The 18,865-nt window shown below is 42.1% G+C and overlaps 1 protein-coding gene across 1 annotated transcript in view; it reads left to right on the forward strand.

Annotated features, from left to right (window-relative positions):
- The window catches only part of NUP58 (nucleoporin 58), a 220,622-nt gene that overhangs the window by 2,132 nt on the left and 199,625 nt on the right, over positions 1-18,865 (forward strand). The window contains exon 2 of the mRNA XM_030200320.1: positions 15,087-15,232. Coding sequence (XP_030056180.1) covers positions 15,087-15,232 — 146 coding nt within the window. The remainder of the gene's footprint in view (positions 1-15,086; positions 15,233-18,865) is intronic.

Genomic DNA, 18,865 nt, shown 5'->3' on the forward strand with positions numbered 1-18,865 from the left:
GTAGGTCTTAGGTCTATGAGGTCTTTCATGTATCCTGGGGCTTCGCCGTAGATAATTTTATGGACCAGGGAGCAGATTTTGAAAGCAATGGGAGCCAGTGTAGTTTATCTTGGAGGGGTTTGGCGCTTTCAAATTGCGATTTTCCAAATATAAGCCTGGCTGCTGTGTTTTGAGTGGTCTGGAGTTTCTTTATAATTTGTTCTTTACAGCCCGCATAGATTCCGTTGCAATAGTCTGCATGGCTCAGTACCATTGATTGTATCAATTTGCAAAATATTTCCCTTGGGAAGAATGGTTTCACACGTTTGTTTCCACATTGAGTGAAACATTTTCTTTATGGTGGATTTTGCTTGATTCTCTAGTGAGAGATTCCGGTTGATTGTTACTCCGAGGATTTTCAGACTGTCTGCGATAGGAAGGGTGTAACCTGGGGTGTTTATGTTTGTGGGTTTATATGTGTTATGTTGGGATGAGATTATGAGACAATGTGTCTTTTCTGTGTTGGGTTTTAGTTGGAATGCGTTTGCCCATGAGTCCATGATGATCAAACTGACCTTGATTTCATTGGTGATCTGCCAGGTCATGTTTGTAGGGGATATATCTCTATATATAAAAGGCACCACCAACGTTCTAAATGAAGCTTCCAGCCGGAAGTGTGAAGGGGTAGAGATATCCGGTTTCCCCATGAGTGTCTGCCCCGCCCTCGCTCTCTCTGTAACACAAACTGTGAAGGAAAACACAGCAAAAGCACGAAATCAAATCGCTCTCTCTGTAACAGTGAAGGACTCAGAGTGGGGAGGGGAGAGAGGGCAGAAGCCCTCACTATCTCTGTAACACAAACACAGCACAGCAGGAAACTTAACACTGAAGGACTCGACTCCAAGGGGGGAGGGGACAGAGAGGACAGACAGCACAGGGGAAGGGAGAGAGGGCAGAGGGCAGGGACATGCACACAGAAGAAAACCTTGCTAGCCCCCGTTTCATTTGCATCAGAAACGAGGCTTTTTTACTAGTATTGTGATGTTATCGGCATATATGAATGGGCTAAGGACTTGGCTAGTGGGGTCATCATGAGGTTGAAAAGGATCGGTGATAATGGTGATCCTTGCGGTACTCCGCAGTCTGGTTGCGAAGACGATGATATGTTTGTGCTAGCTTTCACTTGATAGGTTCTAGTGGTTAGGAAGCCCTTGATCCATTTGAGTATGTTTCCGCTGATTCCTAAGTAGTCTAGAAGTCTTAGTAGTATATTATGATTGACCATGTCGAATGCACTGGACATGCCAAATTGTAGTAGAAGTATGCTTTTACCTATTGCTATTTCCTGCTTGAATTTAGTTAAGAAGGTGAGTAGTACTGTTTCGGTGCTGTGTAAGGGGCAGAAACCTGATTGTGATTCGTGTAGTATTGTGAATTTGTCTATGTAGTCATTAAGTTGTTTGGTTACCAAGCCTTCCATTAGTTTGACTACCAGTGGGATGGATGCTACTGGACGATAGTTGGTGATGTCATTTGTTTTTTTTCTTGGTGTCTTTTGGTATTGATTTAAGTAGGATGTTGCCTTTTTCTTTAGGGAAGGTTCCTTGTTGAAACATGAAGTTTAAATGGGATGTGAGGTCTGTTATGAAGCGTTGGGGGGGGGGGGGATTTTATTAGGTAATTGGGACAGGTATCCAGTTGACAGTGGCTGTTGGAGTACCTCTTGATTGCCTGGGTAACTGTATCGGCAGTTAGGAGAGCGAATTTTGTCCAAATCTGGTCTGCTGGGTATTCACCAGGGGGTGGGTCCAGTTCACTGATGAAGGTTTCAATGTCCGTATTGTCCTGAGGCAGAGTTTTGTGTAGATTTGCAACTTTTTCATTGACGTATTTAGCAAGGCTGTCTGCAGATGGGATACTGGTATTGGTTGTGGTGATCGGTTTTATGTCTAGTAGTTTGTTCACTATATGATATAGTTTTTTCGTGTCCTTGTATTCCGGCCCTATTTTAGTTTTGTAGTATGATCTTTTGGGAGGAGGCAGCATTCTTGGAGATTATCTTGGGGTTGTAGCCTTTCTATTTGAAGGATTCATTCAGAATTTTGAGATGTTTATCTCTGAGTCAGAGCAGATATGGTGGTATCTTATGGCTTGGATGTGTATAATGGATTATTTTTGTATGTGAAGGGTGGAAGCTGCAGTTGTGGAGGTATTTTTGTGTGTCCATAATCACCACAGAGCCTCCTTTGTCTGCAGGTTTGATTACAATGCGTTGGTGGTTTTGTAGGGTTTTTATCGCCGCTCTTTCTGGTGGAGAAATGTTGTATAAAATTTTCATTTGTTTACTGGAAAGTTGTGATTTTACCATATGCCTGAAATGTAGTTGTCAAATTTATTGTTTTGGCCAACATTTGGGGTGATATGTGTTCTTTTGTTTAAAATTGTATTCCAGTCTGTTCGGAGTCTCTTTTTTTTTGGGAGGGGGGGGATGTACCTTAAAGCAGAATTTTCTAAAGAATTCTTTCAGGTCTGATTATAGCTGAATTTCATCCAGCTTGCAGGACATACAAAATGAAAGTCCTTTGGAGAGTACAGAGATCTCATGCTGTGATAATTGATAGTTTGAGAAGTTTACTATCCCCCATTTTATTTGCATTTCCAATAGTGTGGGTTGTCTGCAGAGCATCTGCTGACATTCCTGATCTCCTGGTTTGTTTGGGTTCTGATTCTCACATTCCTCAGATGGATTGGAAAGTGTATCCAAGTTGTTTGGAGTTGCTGGTTTTGCAGCACTGTCTGTGCTCCAAGATGAGATGTTTTTTCTCTCTGTGGCTCAGCTTTATTTTATTTTTTTGTGGATAGCAATGTGTTGTTTTTTTTCACTTGGATATTTTGTAGGGCTCATCATTCCTCCCCAATGATCTGCAAACCCTAACGCCAGCTCAGAGCTGGCGTAGGGTTTGTCGTGGCCAGCGACCCAATATTTGGTGCGCTGGACACTGATCATTGGGGATGAATGTGTTAAGTGCTGATTAGCATGCATTTGCAGGCTACTTGCGCTAAGAGCCCTGTTTAGCATGCATTTGCATGCTACTTGTGCTAAGAGCCCTCGAGCGCGTTTCATGCGCTTGAGGGCTCTGATCATGGGGCGGTAGCAAATGCCGGCACTAGTATGGCGCTAACAGCTTCTAGCGCCGGCATTTGCTTTTGATCATCTGCCTGTTAGTTTGTGAGCTCTCCTGGGACAGAGAAATATCCAGTGTACCTGAATGTAACTCACTTTTGAGCTACTACTGAAAAAGGTGTGAGCAAAATCTAAATAAAATAAAAAGGGATTTTGGCTGTATTAGATCACATTTTTTTCACTCGTGTTGTCAAAAGTGTAGCTGTTTTTCTAATAAAAATATTTGTAAAAAGATTATTTTTCTTAAAGGCGGAAATCAGTGGCCTAATATTACTTTACAGTTGATAGCAGAATATTGAAACACTTAATTTAGTGACAGCAATAGCTCCTCCTCTTTAGCACCACTATTGTGATTTTCTGGAAGAATACTCTAATTTTGTTTACAGATCTAGCCCCTATCTTTTCCGAGTATACTAGGTTCTGTGAAAGGTTTAAATACTGAAGGGTCATCAAGCAGTGCTTGTAGAGGTGATTTTGACAATGACCAGGAAAATATTGTTGCCAAAATGGATTCATGATGCTTATATCAAAGTAATGTGGTTGCTGTCTTTGCTTAAATGTATGAAAATAGAGGTAAATTAAAAAAAATAAAAAAAAGGATTAACTTGAGAAGGGGGGGGGGGGGGGGTTAACCCAGTCCTCATGACCCACCCAGTCAGGTTTTTAGGATCTCACAATAAATATGCATGAGATAAATTTGTATGTACTACCTTTATTGTATGGAGATCCATCTCATGTATATTCATTGAGTATCCTGAAAATCTGACCAGCTGTGTGTGTCTTGAGGATTGGGTTGAGAAGCATTGGATTAATGCAGTGAAGCTTGTGAAGGGTTTTTTTCCACCAGTATGGTGTGAAAAGATAAAAACACATCCTATTTAAGGATAGGACACAACTGGATTAGGTCCCTGAGTTCACAGACTGTTTGGTGCCACTAATAAGAAGTAGGGACCATTAGAAATGTGTACAAGGCAATGTTTATTCAGCAGAGCAGCACAGGTAGAAGTCGCACGAATAACCACAACCTGTCTTAGTAAGTGTTGCTATTACAACTCAAAATGGCTAGCATAAGGGCATGGCTTTTCTACTTCATAATGATAAGTATAATTGGGTTGCAAGCCACCACAACTAATGAATGGAATAAAATACCTGTACATATTTCTGCCAGACGATGCTCCCAATACCAACTGGAAAGGACAAATTGCAAAGGAAACGAACCAAAAATCACCATGCTGACCAACAAAAAGGAAACTGTGAACGACAATCAAATGACCAAAAACTCAAAAAAGGCAAAACACACCGACATCAAACATGACACAAGTCCCCATCCCCATAGACTGCACAATTGCAAGATCAGTTGTTAGCAAGCCAGAGATAATCAGAGACTGGATTGAGTCTGAACAACTAGGCTTCCTGTTCATAACTGAAACATGACTGCACCTTAATGATGACCCAATACTATAAGAACTATGCCCATGGGACTACAAAATAACACACATCACCAGAACCAAAAAGAAATGAGGTGGTATTGCTCTAATATACAAATCCCTTTTCACAGTAGAACCTATTGCAGAACACATCTTCACTTGAAATTTTGGCAATCAAAATCACTGATACAATGCTAACAGCAACTATGCTGCCTACTCTTCTATCGTGTGCCAGGCAAATGGTCCAACGCCCAAGAGGACTTCACCGACTTTGTATCAAACAATTGCACAAACTTCTCTGAGGTCCTCCTATTAGGTGACATAACAACACAGATCCTAATAGAGTTCCTGAACCAATGGAACTTCAAACAGCGCAAACCACCCCATCACACACGAAAGGGCATCTATTAAACTTACTAGCATACAGATTCTCAGCAAATATCAACCAAATACTAGAAAACCAACACTGGAAAGAGGTGATATGGTCAGATCACATTCACTCTTAAATGGAAAGAAAACCAACATTGGAAAGAGGTGATATGGTCAGATCACATTCACTCTTAAATGGAAAGAAAACCAACACTGGAAAGAGGTGATATGGTCAGATCACATTCACTCTTAAATGGAAAGAAAACACTAAGACCAAGGAACCGGGAACACCACACACTTATAAAACCAAAGGAAAAGTAGATAACCACAAATATTGGTCAACAGCGCAGGACAAATGAACAAACATACATTCCACCCACCAGTGCTCACTTCACGAGCAAATAGGATGAAATAAGCAGAAACATACTGAATAAAATAACACTACTCAAAACAAAAACAAGTAACAACAACCAACCACAACCCTGGTTTAATGATGAGCTACTATTAGATTGTAAGCTCTTTGAGCAGGGACTGTCTTTCTTCTATGTTTGAGCAGCGCTGCGTATGCTTTGTAGCGCTATAGAAATGCTAAATAGTAGTAGTAGTAGTACTAGAAATGATAAAACTCTGCAGAGAAAATTAGAAAGTGGTCCAAAAACAAGTCTGACTCTGACACAAACAAAGCTACATGGAGAAAAGCCATAAAAACGACGAACAAAAAAATAAAAAGAACCAAGATAAAATACTACAGAAAATATGTAAACCCAGAACAGATCAACATGAAAAATAATCTGACCGCATGAATAAACTAATAAACACCCAAGCCCTACAAACATTGAATGAAACGCCACCAACAGCAGATGAGCTCACACAATATTTCGAGCAGAAAATAACAAACATAAGAACAAATCTTGCTACATCACAAACATCCCCCTTAGACTTCTTACACGAAGATGACTCCAACAAGGAAAACATCAAAACAGACAGAATATGGTTCACCTTTAAGATGCCTACAACAAACACAGTTAAAGCACTACTGACAAAATATGCACATGGAAACTGTCCTAGACAGCTGCCCTAATTATATGATGAAGAACCCACCAGAATGGTTCATTAAATGCTTCACCAAACCCACAAACTACATGTTCTCGAACAGTAAATTTCCTCCTGATAAGGGTGACATTATACTGACCCCATCCCCAAAAACACGAATAGCAAGATAAATGAACTCACAAACTATGGATCAGTGGTGTCCATACCACTGCTGACCAAAATGATGGAGGGATTGGTAGCACAACAACTAATGGAATATCTAATGCGTCACTCAATCTTATACAGCTGTAAGTTGGGCTTCGGACCACTACACAGTACGGAAACAGTAATAAATACCCTGATGATAAAATTCAGAAAATTAATTTGCCAAGGCCAAAAGGTCATCCTATTACAATTTGATATGTTAAGTGCTTTCTATCTAGTAGACCACAACGTACTAATGACACTATTCGACAACATGGGAATCACTGGTGTAGTGAACAGTTCAACGATTTCCTAAAGACTCGATCTTACATAGTAAAAATGTACAATCAGTTTTCAACTCTTTGGATCTCAGAATGTGGTGTGCCACAGGGCTCCCCATTATCACATATTCTATTCAATATCATGATAGCTCCACTTGGCATAAAACCAGAGAAAACAGGATTTAACCCACTCGTATATGCTGATGACGTCACCATCTACATACCTTATGAAAACAACATCACAGAAATACTGGACAGGGTTAAAACAGGGATGGACTTCATTGAAAAATAGGCTACAATCTTCAAACTTAAACAAAACCAGAGATATAAAACAAAATTCCAGGTCCTAACCAGCCTTGTATGACCCCAACTCTTACAAAAATTCAGAATTGACCAACATACCAAATCGAACCACAACTAAAAATACTAGGCATCATTCTAGACAAGACACCTATCTCTTGAAAAACAAATTTCAGCAGTAACAGCAAAATGTTTAAAAAAGCTATGGAAACTGAACAATCATTTCATCTCCTAGTGTGCAACTAGATTGTTGCGATGCAGCATATGCAGGATGCAAAGAAAACATCTTGAAATTGCTACAAACAGTTAAAAATACAGCAATAAGACTGATCTACAAAAGTCAAAACATGAAAGAACACCCCCATTACTCATAATGCTGCCTTGGCTCCAGATCAAGACCAGATTAATGTTTAAAACTAGCACTCATATCTTCAAAATACTGTTTGGCATGGCCCCTGACTACATACTAGACCTGATTGAGCCATCACCAAGAAATGCAAATCCAGATACAAGAAATTACCTACTACTTCACCTACCCAATTGCAGAAACACAATCTACAAAACCACCTAAATGGCTGGATTCAGTTACCTAGGATCCAAATGATGGAACGCAATCCTCAAGTTCACACAAATCATCACAAACGACCTTCAATTGAGAGAAGAACTAAAAAGAAATATTATGGTTAGAATGCACTTCTGATGACCCAGACAAATGGTAACCGAAATGCAACATTGTGACCTCACATGATTGTCAACTGTAAGCCACATTGAACCAAAGCTTTGTTTTGGATAATTGTAGTATACAGGAATGAATAAATAAAGGAAATTAAAGAATCCCCTACAGTACACTCTGTGAAAATACCTGAAATGAATAATTTGCTTCTCTTTAGTAAAGCTTCCATGCGCGGTTCTTTATTCTGGTAGAGTAGTCCAGACTAGTAGGTTTTGTTCTTTTACCAGCAGATGGAGGCAGAGGAAGAAAAATGAAGGTTCTGATAACATTACCGGTATAACAGGTGGTACTTATGTCTAGTAGTTGAGGATTACTGGTGTAGGCTCCTAGGAGTCAGGATTATGATCCTTCTCTTAGTTGAGCCTAGAGGAGTTTGCTTACCTTCCATATCCCTGAGCCTTGGTTCAAGGGTGTTCACTGAGTGAGGCTATCTGGTATACAGTGATGTGCAAAATTGCCCCCTCCCCCCGATGTTCCCTATTTTATTACATCTACTAGTAAAACATGCCTGTTTCTTGCGGAAATAAAACGGGCGCTAGCACGGTTTTCCTTCCGAACCTCCCCCCCACCTACTCACCCCTTCGGCGTTCTGAAGGCGGACCTCGGCAGGCACGCCACCTTCAATGTGCTGTGTCATTTGTTGTGTTGCCAGTGACGCCATTGCTCCGCCCTCGACATCATCACGTTTGACGCGAGGGCAGGGCCCCAACACAGTGTTTTCGGTGGCTTCACCACCACGAAGGCTTCGAACCGGAAGGAAGTGCCCCTAGGACCTGACAGTGACGTCAGTGTCCTCAGAACGTTGAGGGTGAGTTTTATTATATAGGATGTCACACTGAATGGGTTCTGATATTTTAAACAAAATGTAATATTACACATAGGGAATCTGAGCAAACACAAGTTTTTACATTTATTTAAGGAACCTTTAAAGTTTCCATAATCCTTGTGAAAAAGTAACCACCCCTTAAACTTAATTGGTTACATCACCTTTAGCAGTAATAATTGCAACTAAATATAGTAACATAGTAGATGACGGCAGAAAAAGACCTGCACGGTCCATCTAGTCTGCCCAACAAGATAAACTCATATGTGCTACTTCTTGTGTATACTTTACCTTGATTTGTATCTGCCATTTTCAGGACACAGACCGTAGAAGTCTTGCCCAGAACTAGCCCCATTTTCAGGACACAGACCGTAGAAGTCTTGCCCAGACCTAGCCCCACCACGCAAACACCAGCCCCGCCTCCCAATCTCGGCTAAGCTCCTGAGGATCCATTCCTTCTGCACAGGATTCCTTTATGTTTATCCCACGCATGCTTGAATTCCGCTACAGTTTTCATCTCCACCACTTCCCGTGGGAGGGCATTCCAAGTATCTACCACTCTCTCCGTGAAAAAATACTCCCTGACATTTTTCTTGAGTCTGCCCCCCTTCACTCTCATATCATGTCCTCTCGTTCTACCGCCCTCCCATCTCCGGAAAAGGTTCGTTTGCAGATTAATATCTTTCAAATATTTGAACGTTTGTATCATATCACCCCTGTTTCTCCTTTCTTCCAGGGTATACATGTTCAGGTCCGCAAGTCTCTCATACGTCTAGTAACGCAAATCCCATACCATTCTCGTAGCATTTCTTTGCACCGCTTCCATTTTTTTTACATCCTTAGCAAGGTACGGCCTCCAGAACTGAACACAATACTCCAGGTGGGGCCTCACCAACGACTTATACAGGGGCATCAACACCCCCTTTCTTCTGCTGGTCACACCTCTCTCTATACAGCCTAGCAACCTTCTGGCTAAGCCACCGCCTTGTCACACTGTTTCGTCGCCTTCAGATCCTCAGATACTATCACCCCAAGATCCCTCTCCCCATCCGTAACTATCAGACTCTCCCCGCCTAACATATACTTCTCCCGTGGATTTCTACACCCTGAGTGCATCACTTTGCATTTCTTCGCATTGAATTTTAATTGCCAAACCTTAGACCATTCTTCTAGTTTACGCAGATCCTTTTTCATGCTGTCCACTCTGTTACAAATCTTAGTATCGTCCGCAAAACGGCAAATTTACCTTCTAACCCTTTGGCAATGTCACTCACACATGTATTGAACAGAATCGGTCCCAGCACCGATCCCTGAGGCACTCTACTGCTCACCTTCCCCTCCAAGCGAATTCCATTCACCACCACCTTCTGGTTTCTGTCCGTCAACCAGTTCCTAATCCAGTTCACCACTTCAGGTCCTATATTCAGCCTGTCCAGTTTATTCAAGAGCCTCCTGTGGGGAACCGTCCATAGCACGTCCTTGATTCAATTCTCCAGTCACCCAGTCAAAGAATTCAATGAGATTCGTTTCACACGATTTCCCTTTGATAAAACCATGTTGTTTCGGATCTTGCAACTTATTGGCTTCCAGGAAATTCACTATCCTGTCCTTTAGCATCGCTTCCATTACTTTTCCAATAACCGAAGTGAGGCTTACCGGCCTGTAGTTTCCAGCTTCTTCCCTATCACCACTTTTGTGAAGAGGGACCACCTCCACCGTTCTCCAGTCGAACGGAACTTCTCCCGTCTCCAAGGATTTATTAAACAAATCTTTAAGAGGACCAGCCAGAACCTCTCTGAGCTCCCTCAATATCCCGTCCGGTCCCATGGCTTTGTCCACCTTTAGGTTTCCTAGTTGTTCATACACACTCTCTTCTGTGAACGGTGCTAAATCCACTCCACTCTCGCATGTACTTTTGTCAGTCCATCTTGGTCCTTCTCCAGGATTTTCTTCTGTGAAAACAGAACAAAAGTATCTATTTAGTAAATTTGCCTTTTCTTCATCATTTTCTACATAGTGGTTCGCAGCATCTTCCAGGCTCTCAATTCCCTTTTTAGTCTTTTTCCTTTCACTAATATACCTGAAGAAATTTTTGTCACCCCTCCTTACCTTTCTAGCCATTTGTTCTTCCGCACACGCTTTCGCCAGACGTATCTCTATACTTCTATAATTTGATTATCACTTTCACATCGGTGTTGAGAAATCTTAGCCTACCCTTTGCATAATTTATTCGTTTGGATACATTTATAGATTTTCATACATGAACTGCTAATTTCAGGTCCTTCCACAGAAATTTGACTAGGCCAGTTCAAAGGTTTAATTTTGTTTCTCCTCTGCCATTCAGATGTAGTCTTGCTTTTGTGTTTTGGATAATGTCTTGTTGCATAACCCTATTAAGCTTCTTCTCATGGACAGATGACCAGGCATTCTCCTTAAGAATTTTCTGGTACAATGCAGAATTATTGGTTCCTTCAGTAATGGGCAAGTTGTCCAGTCCTGAAGCAACAAAGCATCCCCACGTGATCACATCACTACCATGAGTTTTGTCTATAAGTATGATGTTCTTACTGTGGAATGCTGGCTGTGTTTTCTTTACACCAGACATAATGGGACCTCTGTGGTCCAAAGTAGAGAATGACACAGGGACGGGGACCTGAGGGGGCAAGGATAGACCCGCGGGGATGGGGAGTGGTATAGAGTGTTAGAATAATCATGTCGAGATGTGATAAAGGAGCGGATCAGGATATTTAATGCCTGAGGGTGAATCAAAGATCGGATTGATCTTATTTGTCTCAGACGAAACATCTACGGATTACAGCATTAATCTGTGGTTCAAAGGATCTCTTCTAAGATCACCCTTATATCTTCACAGTTGAATGCTGGGGAGCTGCGACTGATGAAAGGACTAAAGTCTGTGGCAAAATGGAATTTGGGGAATTTGAAAATAGAATGTGCTTGGCCTTCTCAGGGTTGAGAATAAGCCTATTGCTATTAAACCACAAATACAAGTTGGATCAGTTTAACACTGATATTAGAAATCCAATTAAGAGAGAGAGAAACTAGTGGGTGCAGGAGCAGAATATCAGTATACACAAAAGCCATGAAACCTAAAGATTGGGCCAGGGTCAGGAAGGGTGCCCTGAAGGTATTGAATAACATTGGGGGGATAAGATTGGAGCCCTGTGGTAATCCTGATTATATAGGAAAAGGTAGCGAGGTTTCATTCTGAAACCAGACTACATAAGGTATGACTAGAACCAGTCAAAACACCTAAGTGGTGCAGTCTGTTTAAAAGGGTGTCATGATCTACCAAATCAAAGGCCGCAGATAAATCAAGAGACAGCATGACAACTGGCTATGTTCTGAAACCAGACTAAGGCAGGCAGAAAAACATTGGAGACGTAATCTCTCAGTATTTTTTGTTGGAGGCAAAGTGGCTTTTAGGGAGGAGATCTTGCTAAGGAAGTGATCTGCCAGTTCCTGACTCATGGGAAGCTGAGCAACTGACGATGTAGCTAAATGGGGGGTGGTTAATTACTTCATAGTTTGGTACAGTAAAGCTGAGTTTGGAGTCTTGTGAGATCGTTCTGTATCTTTGTAATTTTGCTAGGGTGGTCGGGGCGTCAAATGTCTCCAATGTTTTTCTGCCTGCCTTAGTTGACGTCTCATGAGTGTTTAAATGAGTTGAAAGTCTAAGGATGCATGGGTTAATAGGTCTTGAGCAGTAAGCTGACTAAGATCCCTTGAGCTGTGGGCTTCCATGTAAGAGATTGTGTGAGCAGATTGAAGGAGAAGAGTAAAAGTAGGTAAATGATGGTCAGTCCATGGCAAAGGATATATTGCAAACGTAGCTGGTTGTCCTGGTGAAAGAGACATGTGAAAGAACAAGGTCAAGCGTGTGACCTCCAAAATATGTTGGCTGTTGAATATGTTGTCTAAGATCTAAATCTGAGAATAAGGTCAAAAGGTCCAGACCAGTCCAGATAAATGGGATGGAGCAAAGCAGTCCCCCCCCCCCCCCCCCAAAAAAAAAGGATGGGACACAAAACCTGCAGAGAGAGGATACTGCTAGACAAACTGGAGCTGAAATCAACCTCAAGAGTCTTCTCTCTTCTCTTGATGAAGAAAAAATTAAAAGGCCTTTGAGCAAACAAGGAGGAGAATCAGATAAGATCATGCCAGTGGAAGAAAGTAAAAGCAGTCACCACCCTCATACACAAAGTAGTTTGCAGCAGCAAACACAGATATAAGGTCTCTGTAATTTGAAGTAAAAAAAAAAAAAAAAAAGAGACCAACAGAAGGGCGAATTTCAGTGCACGAAAGTCAAGCCTAGGTCCTACACAGGCAGAAGAGAAATAAAAGTGCGATGATTGGACAACACTTGAGATTAAAAAACTAGAAGGTCCAAACAGGGAGACAGCTAAAGTAAGCTGAAACCAATATAGTTCCAAAGGCTGTGATGATGCTGTGAATAAAGGCAGGGATATGTCAAGATATCTGAGAGCAATATCTAGTTTACTAAGGCTCCCAAAACAAATGGTGTGTGGCTAGCTTGGTTACTGCTCTCATCCAGCTAGGGTATCTGCTGGAAAGTATCATAGCAGGGCCAGCTGGTAAGATTTAGCAAAGGAAGGATGCTCACTGGAACTGAGAAGAAAGAACTATGGCTAGACCAGAAAATGGAGAAAAACAGTGCTCCGGGGTATAAAGAGTGCCAGCAGTCTAAACAATAGATGTGGTAAACTGGACAAAAAGCCCCAATACCCAGAGTCCTACTTGCATACACTGAGACAGAAAAAGAAATGGAGCCACCGCATGGATGCTGACCATTGCAGGTACTGTGGGACCTAGCTGTTCCCATAACTGTGCCATAAAGCAAGACATATGAACGAGACTTGCAGGAGAGCGTTTGCGCTATGCAGGTACATGTTGGTGCTCTCATCCCTGTTAGGTGAGCTTTGGTGCAGTTGTACCAACCAGGTGGGTGTTGGAGCATTCAGAGGAGCATTGTGGTTATATTAATGTGGCTAGCTAAAAGACTGTCAACTAGATGTGAACTGCAACAGCAGTATGATAGTGAGCGATGAAGCAGAGGCATCCAGAATAGACTTGCCGGTATTCACAGGAGACGACCCCTGTACCCAGGTAAGCCTTAGATCTTCACCATACAGATGGGTCTTGAAAGGATGCAACAAGGAAGAAATTACCTGTAGGGAGCAGAAGATCAATTATGTATCCACTAATAGAAAAACAGCCACCAATGATGAGAGAGAGGGAGATATTCTCATCCAAGAGGCTTTAAAGTTGTACTATGTAGAGTAACATTTTAATCATTGACTAATGAAGCATCTCTACAGCAGCAGAGAACACCTGGTTCAGGCTACACTGAGAGGCATGGCTGTAGGATCTCTCACATGGTCCTTGTCTGTGCCATTTCAGGCTGTAGGAGAGGGTTACGTCAGAAAGGTATGCAGGCTTCAGCTGCAGTTAGCAGAAGTAGCTGTGACTGTTAGGCTGGCGCCATGGGCATGAGATACCAGCAGGTACTGTAGTTTTAAGAGGCCACTGCTGGGGGAGTGGGTGCCCTAGATCTGCTGAATCGGCGACAGGCCAGATATTGCCATGGCTAAAAACACGTGTTGCTGCAGTACAAGACAAAAGGCTGCTGATGCCTCTACAATACATCAGCCACCAAGATCAATGAGAAGTTCCAGCTGCTGTTGCATCCAAACAGGAAACCTGGAGCTGAAGATGAGTAAAGTCCACCCTGTGGCTTTGAGAAATGGCTGTAGCAGACACAGCAGAATGAAACCAGTCGATGTAGTAGTTTATATTATGCTGCAAATAAAACTGTTAAACCAGACGCTGTCACTGAGCAAATCCAGCTAGTGCAGTAGCTGTGTCAAGTGAGCTGCTGGTGCCTCCGAGAAGAGTAGGGAGCGTTTGCTACTGAGAGCCACCATCCGCCCATGCAGACAAGGAATACAAGTTACCATAGCACTGCGATAAGTAGATCCAATCGCAATCTTGACTTCCCCACTGTTGTAGCAGTTGCAAAATGTAGGCTGCTAAGGAAGCGATAACATGGCTTCAGTTGCCAGCACTGAAAGAGATGTAGTGGACTTTTGCTGCACCTGTTCTCCTGACCTACCAACCAGACTTGGAGAGAATATAAGCTGCAAAGGGCAGAATGCTGATGCAGCAGAGATTGCTGATAAGTTACCACCGAGACCGCAGGTCAAAATGGGGAAGACTGACCCAGCCGCCTACAGAGATAAAATAAGCAAGCTATCTAAAAATCATTAGCAAGTCCACATGAGAAAGGTGGCTGTGGCAGCTTTGAGAAAGAGACAGCATACACTGCGTTGACAGAGAGGTTGCTGAGACAGAAATGACATGCCACAGCTGGAAGAAAGCTGCTGCCGCTGCTTGGTCCAGAAGGCTGCCACCACAGTTATACAAGCCAGCTGGAGTCGCTGGAAAAGTGGCAGGCTACTGCTGCCACTTGGTTAGGAAGTCTGCTGCTGCAATTATACCTTAAGGTTGTGTTAAGTTGGACAGATGTCAAATCAATATATAATTTTAACTTGTGTTTGTGAATTGTGTTGATGTTTTTATGATATAATCCTAGTAGTAGTAATCTCATGTTTTGTGAACTATTTTGGGTTAGGCTATGACTAAGGAAGGCAATATATAGCTCAGGAGATTGCTATGTATTTAATGTGTTGCTTTTTTATTAATTTTTCATTACTAGCAATCCCGCTTCAACTGGAGGATTCAGTTTTGGTACTCTTGGTTCTACTACTTCAGTAACTACATCGGCAGCAACTGGGGGATTTGGAAGTGGCCCTTTTGTTGCAAAACCAGCAACTGGATTTACATTAGGAGTGACTAATACAGGTATGAAAAAGTTTTTACAAATTTTTTTGAAGTTCGAATTCGTTTATATATCTGCTTCTCCTTCTACTACACTGTTCGCTAGCCATCAATTCTCTGACAGATCATAGCGAACCTGTTGTAAGAGATTTTATCATGCTTCACATGTCAGTAAATGTTTGCCATACAAGATGTGGCACTAGTAAAATACCCTGTCTGCTCATTCACTGTTATTACTCTTACCATGCTTTTAGACTGACACCCCATAGGGAAATCTGTAGTTTCAAAATTGTTGAAGGATAGCATGGCTTGGTTTTCCTCAATTCAGGAAATGGTATACAAAAATGCAGTCTCTTCCCCCTTTTTTTTTTTTTTTTTTTTTTTTTTTTTTTATATTGTTTATTTATACATTTTTCAATATCAACCAACTTCAATGTTCATAACATACAGAACCATTTTGTGTTGTAATAACTTTGCATATTGTACAGAAACATTGAAAATAAAGAGTATCTAACAGCGTCAGCTATTGTCTCTTAATAAACCATAAACTTATTTCCCCCCTTCCCTCCCCTTCCCCCCCAACCCTATGTCTGTGTGTGTATCGGAACTGTCGCTATATGCTTGGAGGCCCATGTGATATACGAGTCCCATATCTTATGATATTGGGCGATTTGCCCAGTACGTATTGCTGTAAGCTTAGACATCAATTGAATGGACCTTAATTTATTTATAACCACGGACAGATCTGGTAAGTGTGATTGTTTCCACCATGCCGCCAGGACCATTTTTCCGGATGCAAACACCTGTGTAGCAAACCTGTGAATGTGGTTTTTGAATCCCGGCGGCTTGAGGTGTAGTAGACATGTATATGGTGTCATTGGGTATTGTGTCCCTGTTACCTGGTTAATAAAATCCCCTATCTTTCCCCAATATTTTTGTGCCTGATTACACGCCCACCATATGTGGTACATATCTCCTACCTCTCCGCATTGCCGCCAACACAAAGCTGAACCTGAACGATATATGGTTGCCAAGCGGCTGGGAGTGTAGTACCAACTATATAGAATCTTATGTCCGTTTTCGATTAATGAACTGGAAATTGATACTCTCAGGAGAGATTTAAAGGCCTGTGCCCATTGTTTAGGTTCAAGGGGTGCACCCATTGCCAATTCCCATTTTCTTGTGTAGTATTCTACTGGCTGGGACCAGGCAAGCAGGGCCTTATATATCCTTGAGATACAACCTCGTTCCCCTCCGCCCACCATCCCCTTTTCTAGCATTGTTTCAGCTAAGCTCAACTCCTCCCCTGCGTCCCGGCAGATAAAATCTCGTACCTGATAGTATTGAAACACTTGGAGAGGTGAGAGCCCATGTTCCCGGTGCAGTACCCGGAAAGAAGGAATCTGCCCCTCTTCGGACATTTGACCCAGTGTACATAATCCCATGACCTCCCACTCCTCGTACGTTTTATCAATTGCTCCCGGTCCAAACTGAGGTGTGAATCTAAGGAATGCATGTTTAAAGTACTTCCTCTCCGAGAAGAATTTCTCCCTAATCTTGTACCATGTATTCAGTGGCCATCGAATCAGGGGAGGACTGTCTTTTAGTACCCTTTTCAGTTGTTGCTTTTGTAGCCAAGGTATAGCCCTAAGTGGAAATGGTTCCAGCCAACTCTGTTCAATGCGTTCCCATATCTTTCCCTTATTTTGCATCCAGATCGCTAAGATTCTTAAATGGGCCGCCTGATAATATTCACGGAATGCTGGAACTCCCATCCCCCCCTTATCTTTTAATTGGCATAACACCTCCCTTCTAACCCGGGGTGGTCTCTTCCTCCAGATAAAGGAAAATATTTTTCTTTGCAGACCCCGAAAGAAATCTTCAGGAATATCAATTGGTAAGGCCATAAATAGATACAGAAGTTTTGGTAGAATCATCATTTTGATAGCGCTAATCCTTCCTACCCAAGATAATGTTAGGCCCTCCCATTTTTCCAACTCCCGAAACAGTTCTATTGCTTTTGGCGGGAAATTACTTTTGTAAATTTCCTCTATATTTCGAGGTATATTCACCCCCAAATATTTGACCTGTTTCTGTGCCCATCTGTATGGAAATTGGGCCTTCAGTTGATCTAATTGTGTATCTTTTATGTTTATGTCCAGTGCCTCTGATTTGTCAAAGTTTATTTTAAAGCCTGATACATCTCCGTAATTTTGTATTTCCTCGCCAATCAATGGAAAAGCTAATATGGGATCCTTGAGGAGCAGTAAAATGTCATCCGCAAACAGAAGTATTTTAGTTTCAATCCCCCCTCCTCGTAGACCTCGTATTCCGTCGTTTGCCCTGATTCTGGCTGCTAAGGGCTCCATAACCAGAGCAAACAGCAATGGTGACAGTGCACAGCCCTGTCTGGTGCCCCTGTGGAGAGAGAATGGTCGAGATATAATCCCATTAACGCGTACCCCTGCCCTCGGGTGTCTATATATAGTTTTTAGCCATTCCGCAAACCTCCCTTCAATACCCGCCTTCTTTAGTGCTGCAAAAAGAAAGGGCCAGCTAACACGATCAAAGGCCTTTTCGGCATCCAGGGAAAGTATACACATTGGGGAGTTTGTAAGCTGTGCCCCTTGAATTACCTGCAGAGTTCTCCTTATGTTATCAAAGGTTTGGCGGTTCTGCACAAAGCCTGCTTGGTCTTCATGTATTAGTGTGGGGAGATATTTCTGCAGTCTAGTGGCTAAAATCTTAGTAAATATCTTATAATCTACCCCTAGTAATGAGATAGGCCTGTACGAACTACATGCAAGAGGATCTTTGCCCGGTTTTGGAATTACTGTTATAGTCGCCAAGTTCCAGGTTGGTGGTAAGCCAGTGACCTCATTTATGGAGTTGAAAACTCTTGTTAAGATGGGTGCTAATATCTGTCCAAAGCACCTATAAAATTTGTTAGTGAACCCATCGGGCCCTGGTGCTTTATTAGGCACCAATCCTTTAATCGTCTGCTCTATCTCTTCCAATGTGATAGGACTGCCTAGAGCTTGGTCCGCTTCTGTTGGAAGCACTGGAAGTTCTATTTCCTCTAAGTAGTTGTCTACCTCCTCTGGGCTCTGTGTTTTTTCTGGTTTGTATAATTTTTTATAAAATCCCCTAAAGGCCTCTTCCAAAAAATTTTGATCAGAATGTATATTTCCCCCTTCATCTCGTAACCCTTCTACTCCAGTTCTTGTTATCTGTTGTTTTAATTTATGGGCTAGCAATTTGCTTGGCTTGTTACCAAATTCAAAGTGTATCTGGTGCACTCGCTGTAATTGCTCATTTATATCCGCTAATTCCAAATCATGCAACTGCGAACGCAGGTCATGTGCTTGCATCTTAAGGGCTGTGAGATCTGTGGGTTCTCCCTTTTGCAATAGTGCCTCAACCTCTGCCAATTGCTGGCGGATATTATTCTCCTGTGTACAGCGAGCTTTCCATACCCGTGATTTTAATGCTATAAGGTAGCCCCTAGTCACAGCCTTAAGGCTTTCCCATAGGGTGATTGGGGAAACTTCTCCATTATCATTAATAGATATATATTCTTTAAGAGATTGTTCTATTTGTGTTACATTATTTGCGTCCGATAGTAGTGCATCATCCATTCGCCAGGGAGGTCTCGAT

This window comes from Microcaecilia unicolor, chromosome 4 (assembly GCF_901765095.1).
Source record: "Microcaecilia unicolor chromosome 4, aMicUni1.1, whole genome shotgun sequence".
In the NCBI taxonomy this organism is placed as follows: Eukaryota; Metazoa; Chordata; class Amphibia; order Gymnophiona; family Siphonopidae; genus Microcaecilia; species Microcaecilia unicolor.